We start from the raw sequence: 16,648 nt of genomic DNA, 5'->3' as shown, positions 1-16,648 counted from the left end.
TACAGTTGCTGCTAGAACAGTAAGTAATGCTTTAAATTGTTACCGCAGTATTTTTTCCTAATAGCGCAACTGCAATCAGGAGTAACACTAAAAATGACTAAGCAGATATCATATGCCCTTGCAGTACACTTTTATGAAAAGGAAAAATATTGTATGTAAAATTGCTCCCGTGATGCGAATTGATTTTTTTTTTCTTTCGGTGAAATGATCGTTTATGAGATAATAAACTTTTTTTTCTCTCGCAATTATGAAAATTCTTACAGTAACGGTACTCGGGTTGACAAAACATCAAGTTTCACTTAATTGAATGTTTCAGCATGAAATCAGTTGAATTGCACGGGATTTTCGATGAAAAGGCTGTCTATTTGATTATTTTTCCTTTGCGGTATTTGATCTACACAATTGCGCCTTACAAATGAAATGCGAACATTGTGATAAGTAGCTATAGATTCATGTAACCATTTAAGATCCCCATCTGTAACAGTGTGGTGGCCGAGTGGTTAAGGCGTTGGACTTAAGTTCCAATGGACGTATGTCCGCGTGGGTTCGAACCCCACCCGCACTAGTCTTATTTTTATTACACCAAATTGAAATTTTGCCTGAAACTGAGTGAATTGTACGCAAGTGAAGCTCCTTATAATATCGAATAACCAATGCGATCAAAGTTCCCAAATATAGACCTACAGTTGCTGCTAGAACAGTAAGTAATGCTTTAAATTGTTACCGCAGTATTTTTTCCTAATAGCGCAACTGCAATCAGGAGTAACACTAAAAATGACTAAGCAGATATCATATGCCCTTGCAGTACACTTTTATGAAAAGGAAAAATATTGTATGTAAAATTGCTCCCGTGATGCGAATTGATTTTTTTTTTCTTTCGGTGAAATGATCGTTTATGAGATAATAAACTTTTTTTTCTCTCGCAATTATGAAAATTCTTACAGTAACGGTACTCGGGTTGACAAAACATCAAGTTTCACTTAATTGAATGTTTCAGCATGAAATCAGTTGAATTGCACGGGATTTTCGATGAAAAGGCTGTCTATTTGATTATTTTTCCTTTGCGGTACTTGATCTACACAATTGCGCCTTACAAATGAAATGCGAACATTGTGATAAGTAGCTATAGATTCATGTAACCATTTAAGATCCCCATCTGTAACAGTGTGGTGGCCGAGTGGTTAAGGCGTTGGACTTAAGTTCCAATGGACGTATGTCCGCGTGGGTTCGAACCCCACCCGCACTAGTCTTATTTTTATTACACCAAATTGAAATTTTGCCTGAAACTGAGTGAATTGTACGCAAGTGAAGCTCCTTATAATATCGAATAAGCAATGCGATCAAAGTTCCCAAATATAGACCTACAGTTGCTGCTAGAACAGTAAGTAATGCTTTAAATTGTTACCGCAGTATTTTTTCCTAATAGCGCAACTGCAATCAGGAGTAACACTAAAAATGACTAAGCAGATATCATATGCCCTTGCAGTACACTTTTATGAAAAGGAAAAATATTGTATGTAAAATTGCTCCCGTGATGCGAATTGATTTTTTTTTTCTTTCGGTGAAATGATCGTTTATGAGATAATAAACTTTTTTTTCTCTCGCAATTATGAAAATTCTTACAGTAACGGTACTCGGGTTGACAAAACATCAAGTTTCACTTAATTGAATGTTTCAGCATGAAATCAGTTGAATTGCACGGGATTTTCGATGAAAAGGCTGTCTATTTGATTATTTTTCCTTTGCGGTACTTGATCTACACAATTGCGCCTTACAAATGAAATGCGAACATTGTGATAAGTAGCTATAGATTCATGTAACCATTTAAGATCCCCATCTGTAACAGTGTGGTGGCCGAGTGGTTAAGGCGTTGGACTTAAGTTCCAATGGACGTATGTCCGCGTGGGTTCGAACCCCACCCGCACTAGTCTTATTTTTATTACACCAAATTGAAATTTTGCCTGAAACTGAGTGAATTGTACGCAAGTGAAGCTCCTTATAATATCGAATAAGCAATGCGATCAAAGTTCCCAAATATAGATCTACAGTTGCTGCTAGAACAGTAAGTAATGCTTTAAATTGTTACCGCAGTATTTTTTCCTAATAGCGCAACTGCAATCAGGAGTAACACTAAAAATGACTAAGCAGATATCATATGCCCTTGCAGTACACTTTTATGAAAAGGAAAAATATTGTATGTAAAATTGCTCCCGTGATGCGAATTGATTTTTTTTTTCTTTCGGTGAAATGATCGTTTATGAGATAATAAACTTTTTTTTCTCTCGCAATTGGGTCAGGATCCCTAATAGACCTTGAGATGAGGAACTCAGATGACGTAATTAAAAAACAATATAAGTCCGCCATACAATTGTGGATGCTGTGATTTTAAAAATGGACATAAATGAACAATAAGAACTGTTTTATAGAGCTGATGTGATGAGAAAAGAAATATGTAGATTTGACCTGAAATAAATTATTAGAAAGGACAATTTTTTTATTGAGTTTTATGATTAGAATTTTGGGATTATTTCATGTGGAGAGTGACATTTTTCACCATCTTCCGGGGTCCAGCAAATTGCGAAAAAAGTAATCTCACTTGCCACCCCGAAAATTTAACCAAACATGTATAAATGTATCAGCTTCGATATGAGCCATCCTACATGTTCAAGTAAACGATATGGACTGAGCAATGGAGGAAAACGTTACCATTGTCGCCTATGGAGAATTAATTAAAAATGTTGACCCAAATTGTGAACTATTATTTCAAAGGTGTTGGAGTGTTTCATGGTTCAATGATCACAATTTCGGATGGGAGCTGCTGAAATCGAGGTCAGTTACACTCTTTTAGTGGTATTTGATTAAAAAGAATACAAAATGGCTACCAATAATTTAGATTTTTATCAAAAATATACCAATTTTATACTTATAAACAGTGAAGAGGCAAAAAATGGGGCATGCATTATTTGGACTGGGGCCACTCAGAGGAGAAATAATTATATTCTAGGGATGATCAATGTCACATACCCAAATGCCAAACGTACTAAAATGAATGTTGCACGTTTAGCAAAAATTTTGCAATTGAAATCTACTGATTTAGCCAAAAATTTAGATGCTTCACACCTTTGTCATAATGCATTGTGTGTGAATACAGACCATATTGTTTTAGAACCTCGGGAGATTAACAATCAAAGAAAAATATGTGTAGCTGCACACCAATGCACCACACATATTGTGCATGGCACAAACTATACTAACTGCATGCTGAATCTGAAATTGTGGTTTGTTATGATTTTGTAGTAAACATATGCACCTTGCACATTTTACCTCCACATTAATCATCTCTGAAAATACAAGTTTTTAACACAAGTAAAAAACGAAAATGGGAAAAAAGCCCACCCTCATACCCCCAAGACACTGAAACAAACATGGCAAACATGTTTATGCAAGATTATAAGCTCAGTCAAACATTTATGTGGTTTTTTTCGCCAGTGTTTACTAATTTTTACAGTGCAAGGGGAGTAACTCTTGATGGTTTCATTACTGTGTCAGAAAACTGGGTCATTCAATCAACAGGTGATCACAGGAAGTAAACATGCGGTAGAGAACTAAATGAAAGTGAAACATAGAGACAAATCAATGAACAAAGTATGACAGTCATTAATTAAATAAGTTAACAAAAAACAAAAGAAAAAATAACAGAAAGGAAAAAATCCAAATATGACATCGAGTTACAAAGGCAAACTGTGAATGACCTAATGTTGTAATATTCATTTTACATGGTTTTATTTTGTTTATAATTTTGTTTCAAGGTATGTGTTTTCCAATAAATGCATGTACTGTGGCTGGATGCATTGCATTGGGAGATATGAAGTGGTCTTTTTGTCTGATACAAGGTTTATTTCAGTGTCTTGGACCATTATCCCATTTTCATAACAAACTTAAAATAAACAAACTTTTTAATTTAAAAAAAACACAACTAACTCATATCATGCTCATATATTCCTGAAAAGTGTTTGTTTTAATATAATATAAGATGTTTAGTATTCTCTGTAAATAAATAAATAACTACATATGCTTCCTGAAAGGCTGAAAGAAAACCATATTGTGTAACCTTTTAATATAAATGTTAATCTGGCCATGAACTACAACCTGGCTGTGGAACGAATTCTTTCGGACTTGAATTCTGACATAGCTTTGGTTCTAACTGATGTTTTTTATATCCACTAATCAACCTGTTTCGCACTCTCTTGTTTAACAAGAAATCGATAGCCTGTTTTTTACGAGCTTTTAACCTGTTTAATTTGACACGTAAACTTTTTTGATATGCACAATCATATATTTCACGTTTACGTATTTTTTTCAGAGCCACTACAGCACGAGACTTTCTACCCAGACCACAACCTACAGCTTTTAGGGTCTTAGCCAATGCAACATCCCTTTTATTATTGACTTTCAAGACTGCTGCAGATGCACGGCCTAAGGCATTGCGAGAAAAATTCTTATTCTTCGGTAGGTATGTAGAAATTGTCCTATTGACGGACTCACACTTATTTGTATTGCTGAAAAATTGCATCTGATTTAATGCGGTCTGAGACAGTTTCATTTCTAACAATGATTCTATTAATAATTTGTCAGTCTTATTTGGTTTCAAAGACCCATTTTGTAAACCATGACTGCTAAGGTTAATAGATTTGTACCACCAACTAGTTTTTATACCACCATTACATAGTGTTATGCTCCATCTACACGTATCGCTACAATTACCACTATAACAATTCACTACAGACTTAACAATGCGTGGCAAACATTTTGAAATTTGTTGTCGGTCACCATTATATTTTGCAAATAAACATTTCATTATACCATGCGAACGTAATTTTAAATCATTGGCAAAAGCTATTTTAATATCATTCCTCTGAGCCTTTGTAGCTCCAGGGAACATACCGACACTAAATTTTGCTCGCAATACCTCACGGAACTGACTTTGACCCCGGTGTATAGTATCTGCCAGTCTATTTACTGACCATAAAGGGTCAAATATTTCTTGCATGGCTTCTTGTAAACCTTGTACACCTTTTGCATCCCCATCAGTAGTACAATAGTCCACAAGTAAATCAAGTTTAGCAATTTTTTTACCTATTTCATACCCAAGATCCTTCTCACTCAAAGGATCATGCCTATTTGTATTTGATGTGCAGTACTCGTGATTAGGACATTCAATGTCATAACCTTTACCGCGTAACCATGCACCAACCCAGCAAAGTTTGTTTACAAGGTGAAAACCAATGATATCATGATTGTCAGTTTCATTTTCACAGGCAATACCAATGACTTGTGATGCATTTTGTCCCATTTTATGCCTACTTTTTATATGCACACTCTGATAGGTACCATCCATTTGCAATTTTATAGGACTATTTTTATTTAACCCTAAGGTTTCATTTCTCTTTCTGAAACTCTCAACCACTTGTTCGGTTTCATTTTCCGCAAGTTTAACAACCTTGTCACAAACAGTATTTGTTATTCTCTGCATTGTTCCTTTCGACATAGGAGGAATACATGAACTAGTTAAAAGTAGTCGCGCGCTATCATTACCAATATTACAGTTTATCACGCCAGTCTGAAACCCATAGTTAATTGTAGCACTCTTGCGACCAGCACGTCCTGTGTCAATTTCTCTAAATAGTTTATATTTTTCTGAAATAAATTTACAATTGGTACACTTCATTTTCCAAATCCAACCAAGACCCCATTGAGTCTCTTGTACCAGTTCAAAATGTGGAACAACACACTTTGGACTTTTATTTAAATGACATATTATAAGACTATTGATCATTAAAATATTAAGATCTCTATCTACCGTTCTATTTTCAGTACTTTTATCCTCTAAATATTCATCTAAATAATCATCTGACAATTTATGCGGTCTTAGTAGTTTGACTGTAGTCGCACATTTTTCAGTTTGGGGGGCTACATAAGATTTTTTATCGTAACTCTCTTTTGAGTACAGCTTGAATTCTTTTTCTGTAAGGCGGGGTAACCAGACAGATTCTGTGGTGTTTTTAGTTGCCAAATCTGTAGCGGAATTAGATAATTTAAATTTAGGTGGTGCAGGTGAAACTTGCATAGATAAATTTTTTAAAACCTGTGTAGATGGAGGTGTAGATGGAGCTGTAGATGGAGCAACACTATTATTAACACCACAATCTTGATCTGTTGTTAGGGATACAAAACGCAATAGATGGGCTTGGTTACCAACCTTATATTGGTTTCTTTTCCTTTTCCCTTTCATTATTGAATAAATACACACTCTGTTATGTTTGTACAATTCTAAATTATGACACCATAAAGTCATGACGTCACAAAAGCGATGACGTCACAATGTTATCTTTACCAAAGAAAAGCACCATTTTTCCCTATTTGAACACTCACACAAAAAGAACTCTAAAATGGTGATTGCTTGATGGATTTTAAAACTAAAACCTGTTTTAGAATGGTCTGTGAATGATCTTAACAGTTATAAAAAAATAAAAATGTTCTATTCCTTATTTGAAAGAAACAAATATCAAAAACATTATTTTCTGAGTGAAAAAATCCTTAAATTTACCTTATTTACAGTAAAAAACACAATATTTTCATGCTTTATCATCTAAACATGATGATTTTAATAAAGTCAGTAAGGTAATGAAGGTTTGTTGAATGGCACTTTAAGCTATGAAAAGTCTTAATTAATGTCTAAATTGTGGATTGATAACATATGGATTTTGTGCTTTTTTTCTACTAAAAGATATAAGGAACAGTAATAAGCATGCTTACTTAAAAATACTAAAAATTAACTTATTCTATTTCAGATGCGGAAAAAAACTTCACAGAATTGTTCGAAAAGGTCTACCGATGGAATTCATACTGCAATACAAGTGGAATCTGACATTTGCTGATCTAATATGGGTCAGGATCCCTAATAGACCTTGAGATGAGGAACTCAGATGACGTAATTAAAAAACAATATAAGTCCGCCATACAATTGTGGATGCTGTGATTTTAAAAATGGACATAAATGAACAATAAGAACTGTTTTATAGAGCTGATGTGATGAGAAAAGAAATATGTAGATTTGACCTGAAATAAATTATTAGAAAGGACAATTTTTTTATTGAGTTTTATGATTAGAATTTTGGGATTATTTCATGTGGAGAGTGACATTTTTCACCATCTTCCGGGGTCCAGCAAATTGCGAAAAAAGTAATCTCACTTGCCACCCCGAAAATTTAACCAAACATGTATAAATGTATCAGCTTCGATATGAGCCATCCTACATGTTCAAGTAAACGATATGGACTGAGCAATGGAGGAAAACGTTACCATTGTCGCCTATGGAGAATTAATTAAAAATGTTGACCCAAATTGTGAACTATTATTTCAAAGGTGTTGGAGTGTTTCATGGTTCAATGATCACAATTTCGGATGGGAGCTGCTGAAATCGAGGTCAGTTACACTCTTTTAGTGGTATTTGATTAAAAAGAATACAAAATGGCTACCAATAATTTAGATTTTTATCAAAAATATACCAATTTTATACTTATAAACAGTGAAGAGGCAAAAAATGGGGCATGCATTATTTGGACTGGGGCCACTCAGAGGAGAAATAATTATATTCTAGGGATGATCAATGTCACATACCCAAATGCCAAACGTACTAAAATGAATGTTGCACGTTTAGCAAAAATTTTGCAATTGAAATCTACTGATTTAGCCAAAAATTTAGATGCTTCACACCTTTGTCATAATGCATTGTGTGTGAATACAGACCATATTGTTTTAGAACCTCGGGAGATTAACAATCAAAGAAAAATATGTGTAGCTGCACACCAATGCACCACACATATTGTGCATGGCACAAACTATACTAACTGCATGCTGAATCTGAAATTGTGGTTTGTTATGATTTTGTAGTAAACATATGCACCTTGCACATTTTACCTCCACATTAATCATCTCTGAAAATACAAGTTTTTAACACAAGTAAAAAACGAAAATGGGAAAAAAGCCCACCCTCATACCCCCAAGACACTGAAACAAACATGGCAAACATGTTTATGCAAGATTATAAGCTCAGTCAAACATTTATGTGGTTTTTTTCGCCAGTGTTTACTAATTTTTACAGTGCAAGGGGAGTAACTCTTGATGGTTTCATTACTGTGTCAGAAAACTGGGTCATTCAATCAACAGGTGATCACAGGAAGTAAACATGCGGTAGAGAACTAAATGAAAGTGAAACATAGAGACAAATCAATGAACAAAGTATGACAGTCATTAATTAAATAAGTTAACAAAAAACAAAAGAAAAAATAACAGAAAGGAAAAAATCCAAATATGACATCGAGTTACAAAGGCAAACTGTGAATGACCTAATGTTGTAATATTCATTTTACATGGTTTTATTTTGTTTATAATTTTGTTTCAAGGTATGTGTTTTCCAATAAATGCATGTACTGTGGCTGGATGCATTGCATTGGGAGATATGAAGTGGTCTTTTTGTCTGATACAAGGTTTATTTCAGTGTCTTGGACCATTATCCCATTTTCATAACAAACTTAAAATAAACAAACTTTTTAATTTAAAAAAAACACAACTAACTCATATCATGCTCATATATTCCTGAAAAGTGTTTGTTTTAATATAATATAAGATGTTTAGTATTCTCTGTAAATAAATAAATAACTACATATGCTTCCTGAAAGGCTGAAAGAAAACCATATTGTGTAACCTTTTAATATAAATGTTAATCTGGCCATGAACTACAACCTGGCTGTGGAACGAATTCTTTCGGACTTGAATTCTGACATAGCTTTGGTTCTAACTGATGTTTTTTATATCCACTAATCAACCTGTTTCGCACTCTCTTGTTTAACAAGAAATCGATAGCCTGTTTTTTACGAGCTTTTAACCTGTATAATTTGACACGTAAACTTTTTTGATATGCACAATCATATATTTCACGTTTACGTATTTTTTTCAGAGCCACTACAGCACGAGACTTTCTACCCAGACCACAACCTACAGCTTTTAGGGTCTTAGCCAATGCAACATCCCTTTTATTATTGACTTTCAAGACTGCTGCAGATGCACGGCCTAAGGCATTGCGAGAAAAATTCTTATTCTTCGGTAGGTATGTAGAAATTGTCCTATTGACGGACTCACACTTATTTGTATTGCTGAAAAATTGCATCTGATTTAATGCGGTCTGAGACAGTTTCATTTCTAACAATGATTCTATTAATAATTTGTCAGTCTTATTTGGTTTCAAAGACCCATTTTGTAAACCATGACTGCTAAGGTTAATAGATTTGTACCACCAACTAGTTTTTATACCACCATTACATAGTGTTATGCTCCATCTACACGTATCGCTACAATTACCACTATAACAATTCACTACAGACTTAACAATGCGTGGCAAACATTTTGAAATTTGTTGTCGGTCACCATTATATTTTGCAAATAAACATTTCATTATACCATGCGAACGTAATTTTAAATCATTGGCAAAAGCTATTTTAATATCATTCCTCTGAGCCTTTGTAGCTCCAGGGAACATACCGACACTAAATTTTGCTCGCAATACCTCACGGAACTGACTTTGACCCCGGTGTATAGTATCTGCCAGTCTATTTACTGACCATAAAGGGTCAAATATTTCTTGCATGGCTTCTTGTAAACCTTGTACACTTTTTGCATCCCCATCAGTAGTACAATAGTCCACAAGTAAATCAAGTTTAGCAATTTTTTTACCTATTTCATACCCAAGATCCTTCTCACTCAAAGGATCATGCCTATTTGTATTTGATGTGCAGTACTCGTGATTAGGACATTCAATGTCATAACCTTTACCGCGTAACCATGCACCAACCCAGCAAAGTTTGTTTACAAGGTGAAAACCAATGATATCATGATTGTCAGTTTCATTTTCACAGGCAATACCAATGACTTGTGATGCATTTTGTCCCATTTTATGCCTACTTTTTATATGCACACTCTGATAGGTACCATCCATTTGCAATTTTATAGGACTATTTTTATTTAACCCTAAGGTTTCATTTCTCTTTCTGAAACTCTCAACCACTTGTTCGGTTTCATTTTCCGCAAGTTTAACAACCTTGTCACAAACAGTATTTGTTATTCTCTGCATTGTTCCTTTCGACATAGGAGGAATACATGAACTAGTTAAAAGTAGTCGCGCGCTATCATTACCAATATTACAGTTTATCACGCCAGTCTGAAACCCATAGTTAATTGTAGCACTCTTGCGACCAGCACGTCCTGTGTCAATTTCTCTAAATAGTTTATATTTTTCTGAAATAAATTTACAATTGGTACACTTCATTTTCCAAATCCAACCAAGACCCCATTGAGTCTCTTGTACCAGTTCAAAATGTGGAACAACACACTTTGGACTTTTATTTAAATGACATATTATAAGACTATTGATCATTAAAATATTAAGATCTCTATCTACCGTTCTATTTTCAGTACTTTTATCCTCTAAATATTCATCTAAATAATCATCTGACAATTTATGCGGTCTTAGTAGTTTGACTGTAGTCGCACATTTTTCAGTTTGGGGGGCTACATAAGATTTTTTATCGTAACTCTCTTTTGAGTACAGCTTGAATTCTTTTTCTGTAAGGCGGGGTAACCAGACAGATTCTGTGGTGTTTTTAGTTGCCAAATCTGTAGCGGAATTAGATAATTTAAATTTAGGTGGTGCAGGTGAAACTTGCATAGATAAATTTTTTAAAACCTGTGTAGATGGAGGTGTAGATGGAGCTGTAGATGGAGCAACACTATTATTAACACCACAATCTTGATCTGTTGTTAGGGATACAAAACGCAATAGATGGGCTTGGTTACCAACCTTATATTGGTTTCTTTTCCTTTTCCCTTTCATTATTGAATAAATACACACTCTGTTATGTTTGTACAATTCTAAATTATGACACCATAAAGTCATGACGTCACAAAAGCGATGACGTCACAATGTTATCTTTACCAAAGAAAAGCACCATTTTTCCCTATTTGAACACTCACACAAAAAGAACTCTAAAATGGTGATTGCTTGATGGATTTTAAAACTAAAACCTGTTTTAGAATGGTCTGTGAATGATCTTAACAGTTATAAAAAAATAAAAATGTTCTATTCCTTATTTGAAAGAAACAAATATCAAAAACATTATTTTCTGAGTGAAAAAATCCTTAAATTTACCTTATTTACAGTAAAAAACACAATATTTTCATGCTTTATCATCTAAACATGATGATTTTAATAAAGTCAGTAAGGTAATGAAGGTTTGTTGAATGGCACTTTAAGCTATGAAAAGTCTTAATTAATGTCTAAATTGTGGATTGATAACATATGGATTTTGTGCTTTTTTTCTACTAAAAGATATAAGGAACAGTAATAAGCATGCTTACTTAAAAATACTAAAAATTAACTTATTCTATTTCAGATGCGGAAAAAAACTTCACAGAATTGTTCGAAAAGGTCTACCGATGGAATTCATACTGCAATACAAGTGGAATCTGACATTTGCTGATCTAATATGGGTCAGGATCCCTAATAGACCTTGAGATGAGGAACTCAGATGACGTAATTAAAAAACAATATAAGTCCGCCATACAATTGTGGATGCTGTGATTTTAAAAATGGACATAAATGAACAATAAGAACTGTTTTATAGAGCTGATGTGATGAGAAAAGAAATATGTAGATTTGACCTGAAATAAATTATTAGAAAGGACAATTTTTTTATTGAGTTTTATGATTAGAATTTTGGGATTATTTCATGTGGAGAGTGACATTTTTCACCATCTTCCGGGGTCCAGCAAATTGCGAAAAAAGTAATCTCACTTGCCACCCCGAAAATTTAACCAAACATGTATAAATGTATCAGCTTCGATATGAGCCATCCTACATGTTCAAGTAAACGATATGGACTGAGCAATGGAGGAAAACGTTACCATTGTCGCCTATGGAGAATTAATTAAAAATGTTGACCCAAATTGTGAACTATTATTTCAAAGGTGTTGGAGTGTTTCATGGTTCAATGATCACAATTTCGGATGGGAGCTGCTGAAATCGAGGTCAGTTACACTCTTTTAGTGGTATTTGATTAAAAAGAATACAAAATGGCTACCAATAATTTAGATTTTTATCAAAAATATACCAATTTTATACTTATAAACAGTGAAGAGGCAAAAAATGGGGCATGCATTATTTGGACTGGGGCCACTCAGAGGAGAAATAATTATATTCTAGGGATGATCAATGTCACATACCCAAATGCCAAACGTACTAAAATGAATGTTGCACGTTTAGCAAAAATTTTGCAATTGAAATCTACTGATTTAGCCAAAAATTTAGATGCTTCACACCTTTGTCATAATGCATTGTGTGTGAATACAGACCATATTGTTTTAGAACCTCGGGAGATTAACAATCAAAGAAAAATATGTGTAGCTGCACACCAATGCACCACACATATTGTGCATGGCACAAACTATACTAACTGCATGCTGAATCTGAAATTGTGGTTTGTTATGATTTTGTAGTAAACATATGCACCTTGCACATTTTACCTCCACATTAATCATCTCTGAAAATACAAGTTTTTAACACAAGTAAAAAACGAAAATGGGAAAAAAGCCCACCCTCATACCCCCAAGACACTGAAACAAACATGGCAAACATGTTTATGCAAGATTATAAGCTCAGTCAAACATTTATGTGGTTTTTTTCGCCAGTGTTTACTAATTTTTACAGTGCAAGGGGAGTAACTCTTGATGGTTTCATTACTGTGTCAGAAAACTGGGTCATTCAATCAACAGGTGATCACAGGAAGTAAACATGCGGTAGAGAACTAAATGAAAGTGAAACATAGAGACAAATCAATGAACAAAGTATGACAGTCATTAATTAAATAAGTTAACAAAAAACAAAAGAAAAAATAACAGAAAGGAAAAAATCCAAATATGACATCGAGTTACAAAGGCAAACTGTGAATGACCTAATGTTGTAATATTCATTTTACATGGTTTTATTTTGTTTATAATTTTGTTTCAAGGTATGTGTTTTCCAATAAATGCATGTACTGTGGCTGGATGCATTGCATTGGGAGATATGAAGTGGTCTTTTTGTCTGATACAAGGTTTATTTCAGTGTCTTGGACCATTATCCCATTTTCATAACAAACTTAAAATAAACAAACTTTTTAATTTAAAAAAAACACAACTAACTCATATCATGCTCATATATTCCTGAAAAGTGTTTGTTTTAATATAATATAAGATGTTTAGTATTCTCTGTAAATAAATAAATAACTACATATGCTTCCTGAAAGGCTGAAAGAAAACCATATTGTGTAACCTTTTAATATAAATGTTAATCTGGCCATGAACTACAACCTGGCTGTGGAACGAATTCTTTCGGACTTGAATTCTGACATAGCTTTGGTTCTAACTGATGTTTTTTATATCCACTAATCAACCTGTTTCGCACTCTCTTGTTTAACAAGAAATCGATAGCCTGTTTTTTACGAGCTTTTAACCTGTTTAATTTGACACGTAAACTTTTTTGATATGCACAATCATATATTTCACGTTTACGTATTTTTTTCAGAGCCACTACAGCACGAGACTTTCTACCCAGACCACAACCTACAGCTTTTAGGGTCTTAGCCAATGCAACATCCCTTTTATTATTGACTTTCAAGACTGCTGCAGATGCACGGCCTAAGGCATTGCGAGAAAAATTCTTATTCTTCGGTAGGTATGTAGAAATTGTCCTATTGACGGACTCACACTTATTTGTATTGCTGAAAAATTGCATCTGATTTAATGCGGTCTGAGACAGTTTCATTTCTAACAATGATTCTATTAATAATTTGTCAGTCTTATTTGGTTTCAAAGACCCATTTTGTAAACCATGACTGCTAAGGTTAATAGATTTGTACCACCAACTAGTTTTTATACCACCATTACATAGTGTTATGCTCCATCTACACGTATCGCTACAATTACCACTATAACAATTCACTACAGACTTAACAATGCGTGGCAAACATTTTGAAATTTGTTGTCGGTCACCATTATATTTTGCAAATAAACATTTCATTATACCATGCGAACGTAATTTTAAATCATTGGCAAAAGCTATTTTAATATCATTCCTCTGAGCCTTTGTAGCTCCAGGGAACATACCGACACTAAATTTTGCTCGCAATACCTCACGGAACTGACTTTGACCCCGGTGTATAGTATCTGCCAGTCTATTTACTGACCATAAAGGGTCAAATATTTCTTGCATGGCTTCTTGTAAACCTTGTACACTTTTTGCATCCCCATCAGTAGTACAATAGTCCACAAGTAAATCAAGTTTAGCAATTTTTTTACCTATTTCATACCCAAGATCCTTCTCACTCAAAGGATCATGCCTATTTGTATTTGATGTGCAGTACTCGTGATTAGGACATTCAATGTCATAACCTTTACCGCGTAACCATGCACCAACCCAGCAAAGTTTGTTTACAAGGTGAAAACCAATGATATCATGATTGTCAGTTTCATTTTCACAGGCAATACCAATGACTTGTGATGCATTTTGTCCCATTTTATGCCTACTTTTTATATGCACACTCTGATAGGTACCATCCATTTGCAATTTTATAGGACTATTTTTATTTAACCCTAAGGTTTCATTTCTCTTTCTGAAACTCTCAACCACTTGTTCGGTTTCATTTTCCGCAAGTTTAACAACCTTGTCACAAACAGTATTTGTTATTCTCTGCATTGTTCCTTTCGACATAGGAGGAATACATGAACTAGTTAAAAGTAGTCGCGCGCTATCATTACCAATATTACAGTTTATCACGCCAGTCTGAAACCCATAGTTAATTGTAGCACTCTTGCGACCAGCACGTCCTGTGTCAATTTCTCTAAATAGTTTATATTTTTCTGAAATAAATTTACAATTGGTACACTTCATTTTCCAAATCCAACCAAGACCCCATTGAGTCTCTTGTACCAGTTCAAAATGTGGAACAACACACTTTGGACTTTTATTTAAATGACATATTATAAGACTATTGATCATTAAAATATTAAGATCTCTATCTACCGTTCTATTTTCAGTACTTTTATCCTCTAAATATTCATCTAAATAATCATCTGACAATTTATGCGGTCTTAGTAGTTTGACTGTAGTCGCACATTTTTCAGTTTGGGGGGCTACATAAGATTTTTTATCGTAACTCTCTTTTGAGTACAGCTTGAATTCTTTTTCTGTAAGGCGGGGTAACCAGACAGATTCTGTGGTGTTTTTAGTTGCCAAATCTGTAGCGGAATTAGATAATTTAAATTTAGGTGGTGCAGGTGAAACTTGCATAGATAAATTTTTTAAAACCTGTGTAGATGGAGGTGTAGATGGAGCTGTAGATGGAGCAACACTATTATTAACACCACAATCTTGATCTGTTGTTAGGGATACAAAACGCAATAGATGGGCTTGGTTACCAACCTTATATTGGTTTCTTTTCCTTTTCCCTTTCATTATTGAATAAATACACACTCTGTTATGTTTGTACAATTCTAAATTATGACACCATAAAGTCATGACGTCACAAAAGCGATGACGTCACAATGTTATCTTTACCAAAGAAAAGCACCATTTTTCCCTATTTGAACACTCACACAAAAAGAACTCTAAAATGGTGATTGCTTGATGGATTTTAAAACTAAAACCTGTTTTAGAATGGTCTGTGAATGATCTTAACAGTTATAAAAAAATAAAAATGTTCTATTCCTTATTTGAAAGAAACAAATATCAAAAACATTATTTTCTGAGTGAAAAAATCCTTAAATTTACCTTATTTACAGTAAAAAACACAATATTTTCATGCTTTATCATCTAAACATGATGATTTTAATAAAGTCAGTAAGGTAATGAAGGTTTGTTGAATGGCACTTTAAGCTATGAAAAGTCTTAATTAATGTCTAAATTGTGGATTGATAACATATGGATTTTGTGCTTTTTTTCTACTAAAAGATATAAGGAACAGTAATAAGCATGCTTACTTAAAAATACTAAAAATTAACTTATTCTATTTCAGATGCGGAAAAAAACTTCACAGAATTGTTCGAAAAGGTCTACCGATGGAATTCATACTGCAATACAAGTGGAATCTGACATTTGCTGATCTAATATGGGTCAGGATCCCTAATAGACCTTGAGATGAGGAACTCAGATGACGTAATTAAAAAACAATATAAGTCCGCCATACAATTGTGGATGCTGTGATTTTAAAAATGGACATAAATGAACAATAAGAACTGTTTTATAGAGCTGATGTGATGAGAAAAGAAATATGTAGATTTGACCTGAAATAAATTATTAGAAAGGACAATTTTTTTATTGAGTTTTATGATTAGAATTTTGGGATTATTTCATGTGGAGAGTGACATTTTTCACCATCTTCCGGGGTCCAGCAAATTGCGAAAAAAGTAATCTCACTTGCCACCCCGAAAATTTAACCAAACATGTATAAATGTATCAGCTTCGATATGAGCCATCCTACATGTTCAAGTAAACGATATG

At 33.8% G+C, this 16,648-nt stretch overlaps 1 protein-coding gene, 2 long non-coding RNA genes and 3 other non-coding genes across 12 annotated transcripts; 4 read left to right on the top strand and 2 right to left on the bottom strand.

The window, feature by feature from the left end:
• The first annotated feature begins 482 nt into the window (after positions 1-482).
• Positions 483-565, top strand: Trnal-uaa (transfer RNA leucine (anticodon UAA)). Its single transcript has one exon. It is a non-coding gene; the product is annotated as a tRNA-Leu (tRNA).
• A 598-nt stretch (positions 566-1,163) lies between these two features.
• On the top strand, positions 1,164-1,246 carry Trnal-uaa (transfer RNA leucine (anticodon UAA)). Its single transcript has one exon. It is a non-coding gene; the product is annotated as a tRNA-Leu (tRNA).
• Positions 1,247-1,844: 598 nt separating this feature from the next.
• Positions 1,845-1,927, top strand: Trnal-uaa (transfer RNA leucine (anticodon UAA)). The gene has a single exon. It is a non-coding gene; the product is annotated as a tRNA-Leu (tRNA).
• A 760-nt stretch (positions 1,928-2,687) lies between these two features.
• On the top strand, positions 2,688-16,457 carry LOC143080273 (uncharacterized). 7 transcript variants are annotated; one of them, XM_076256016.1, is made up of 9 exons: positions 2,690-2,829; positions 4,364-4,513; positions 6,852-6,939; positions 7,400-7,485; positions 9,020-9,169; positions 11,508-11,595; positions 12,056-12,141; positions 13,676-13,821; positions 16,164-16,457. In XM_076256016.1, exons 1-9 carry the CDS (start codon positions 2,690-2,692, stop codon positions 16,238-16,240), a joined length of 1,011 nt encoding a protein of 336 aa, XP_076112131.1. In that variant the 3' UTR covers positions 16,241-16,457. The 7 variants fall into 7 exon arrangements, 2 of the variants coding, with proteins under 2 accessions (XP_076112131.1, XP_076112130.1); XM_076256015.1 differs by having other exon boundaries at positions 13,676-13,825; XR_012979678.1 differs by having other exon boundaries at positions 2,688-2,829; positions 4,364-4,509; positions 6,852-7,485; positions 9,020-9,165; positions 11,508-12,141.
• LOC143080276 (uncharacterized) lies at positions 3,368-7,485 on the bottom strand. The gene is made up of 2 exons (XR_012979684.1): positions 7,400-7,485; positions 3,368-6,939 (listed from the first exon to the last, which is right to left on the bottom strand). It is a non-coding gene; the product is annotated as an uncharacterized LOC143080276 (long non-coding RNA).
• LOC143080275 (uncharacterized) lies at positions 10,547-12,141 on the bottom strand. Its single transcript, XR_012979683.1, has 2 exons — positions 12,056-12,141; positions 10,547-11,595 (listed from the first exon to the last, which is right to left on the bottom strand). It is a non-coding gene; the product is annotated as an uncharacterized LOC143080275 (long non-coding RNA).
• Positions 16,458-16,648: the final 191 nt, after the last annotated feature.

This window comes from Mytilus galloprovincialis, chromosome 6, assembly GCF_965363235.1.
Source record: "Mytilus galloprovincialis chromosome 6, xbMytGall1.hap1.1, whole genome shotgun sequence".
Taxonomy (NCBI): Eukaryota; Metazoa; Mollusca; class Bivalvia; order Mytilida; family Mytilidae; genus Mytilus; species Mytilus galloprovincialis.
This window is presented reverse-complemented; position numbering and strand designations above follow the sequence as displayed.

Coding starts and splice junctions, on each gene's coding strand:
- LOC143080273 (XM_076256015.1), top strand. CDS start 2,690: ATGGAGGAAAACGTTACCATTGTCGCCTATGGAGAATTAATTAAAAAT. Junction 6,940..7,399: donor GGAATCTGACATTTGCTGAT/CTAATATGGGTC, acceptor AAAAATGTTGAC/CCAAATTGTGAACTATTATT. Junction 12,142..13,675: donor TGGGAGCTGCTGAAATCGAG/GTCAGTTACACT, acceptor TATTTTTTTCAG/AGCCACTACAGCACGAGACT.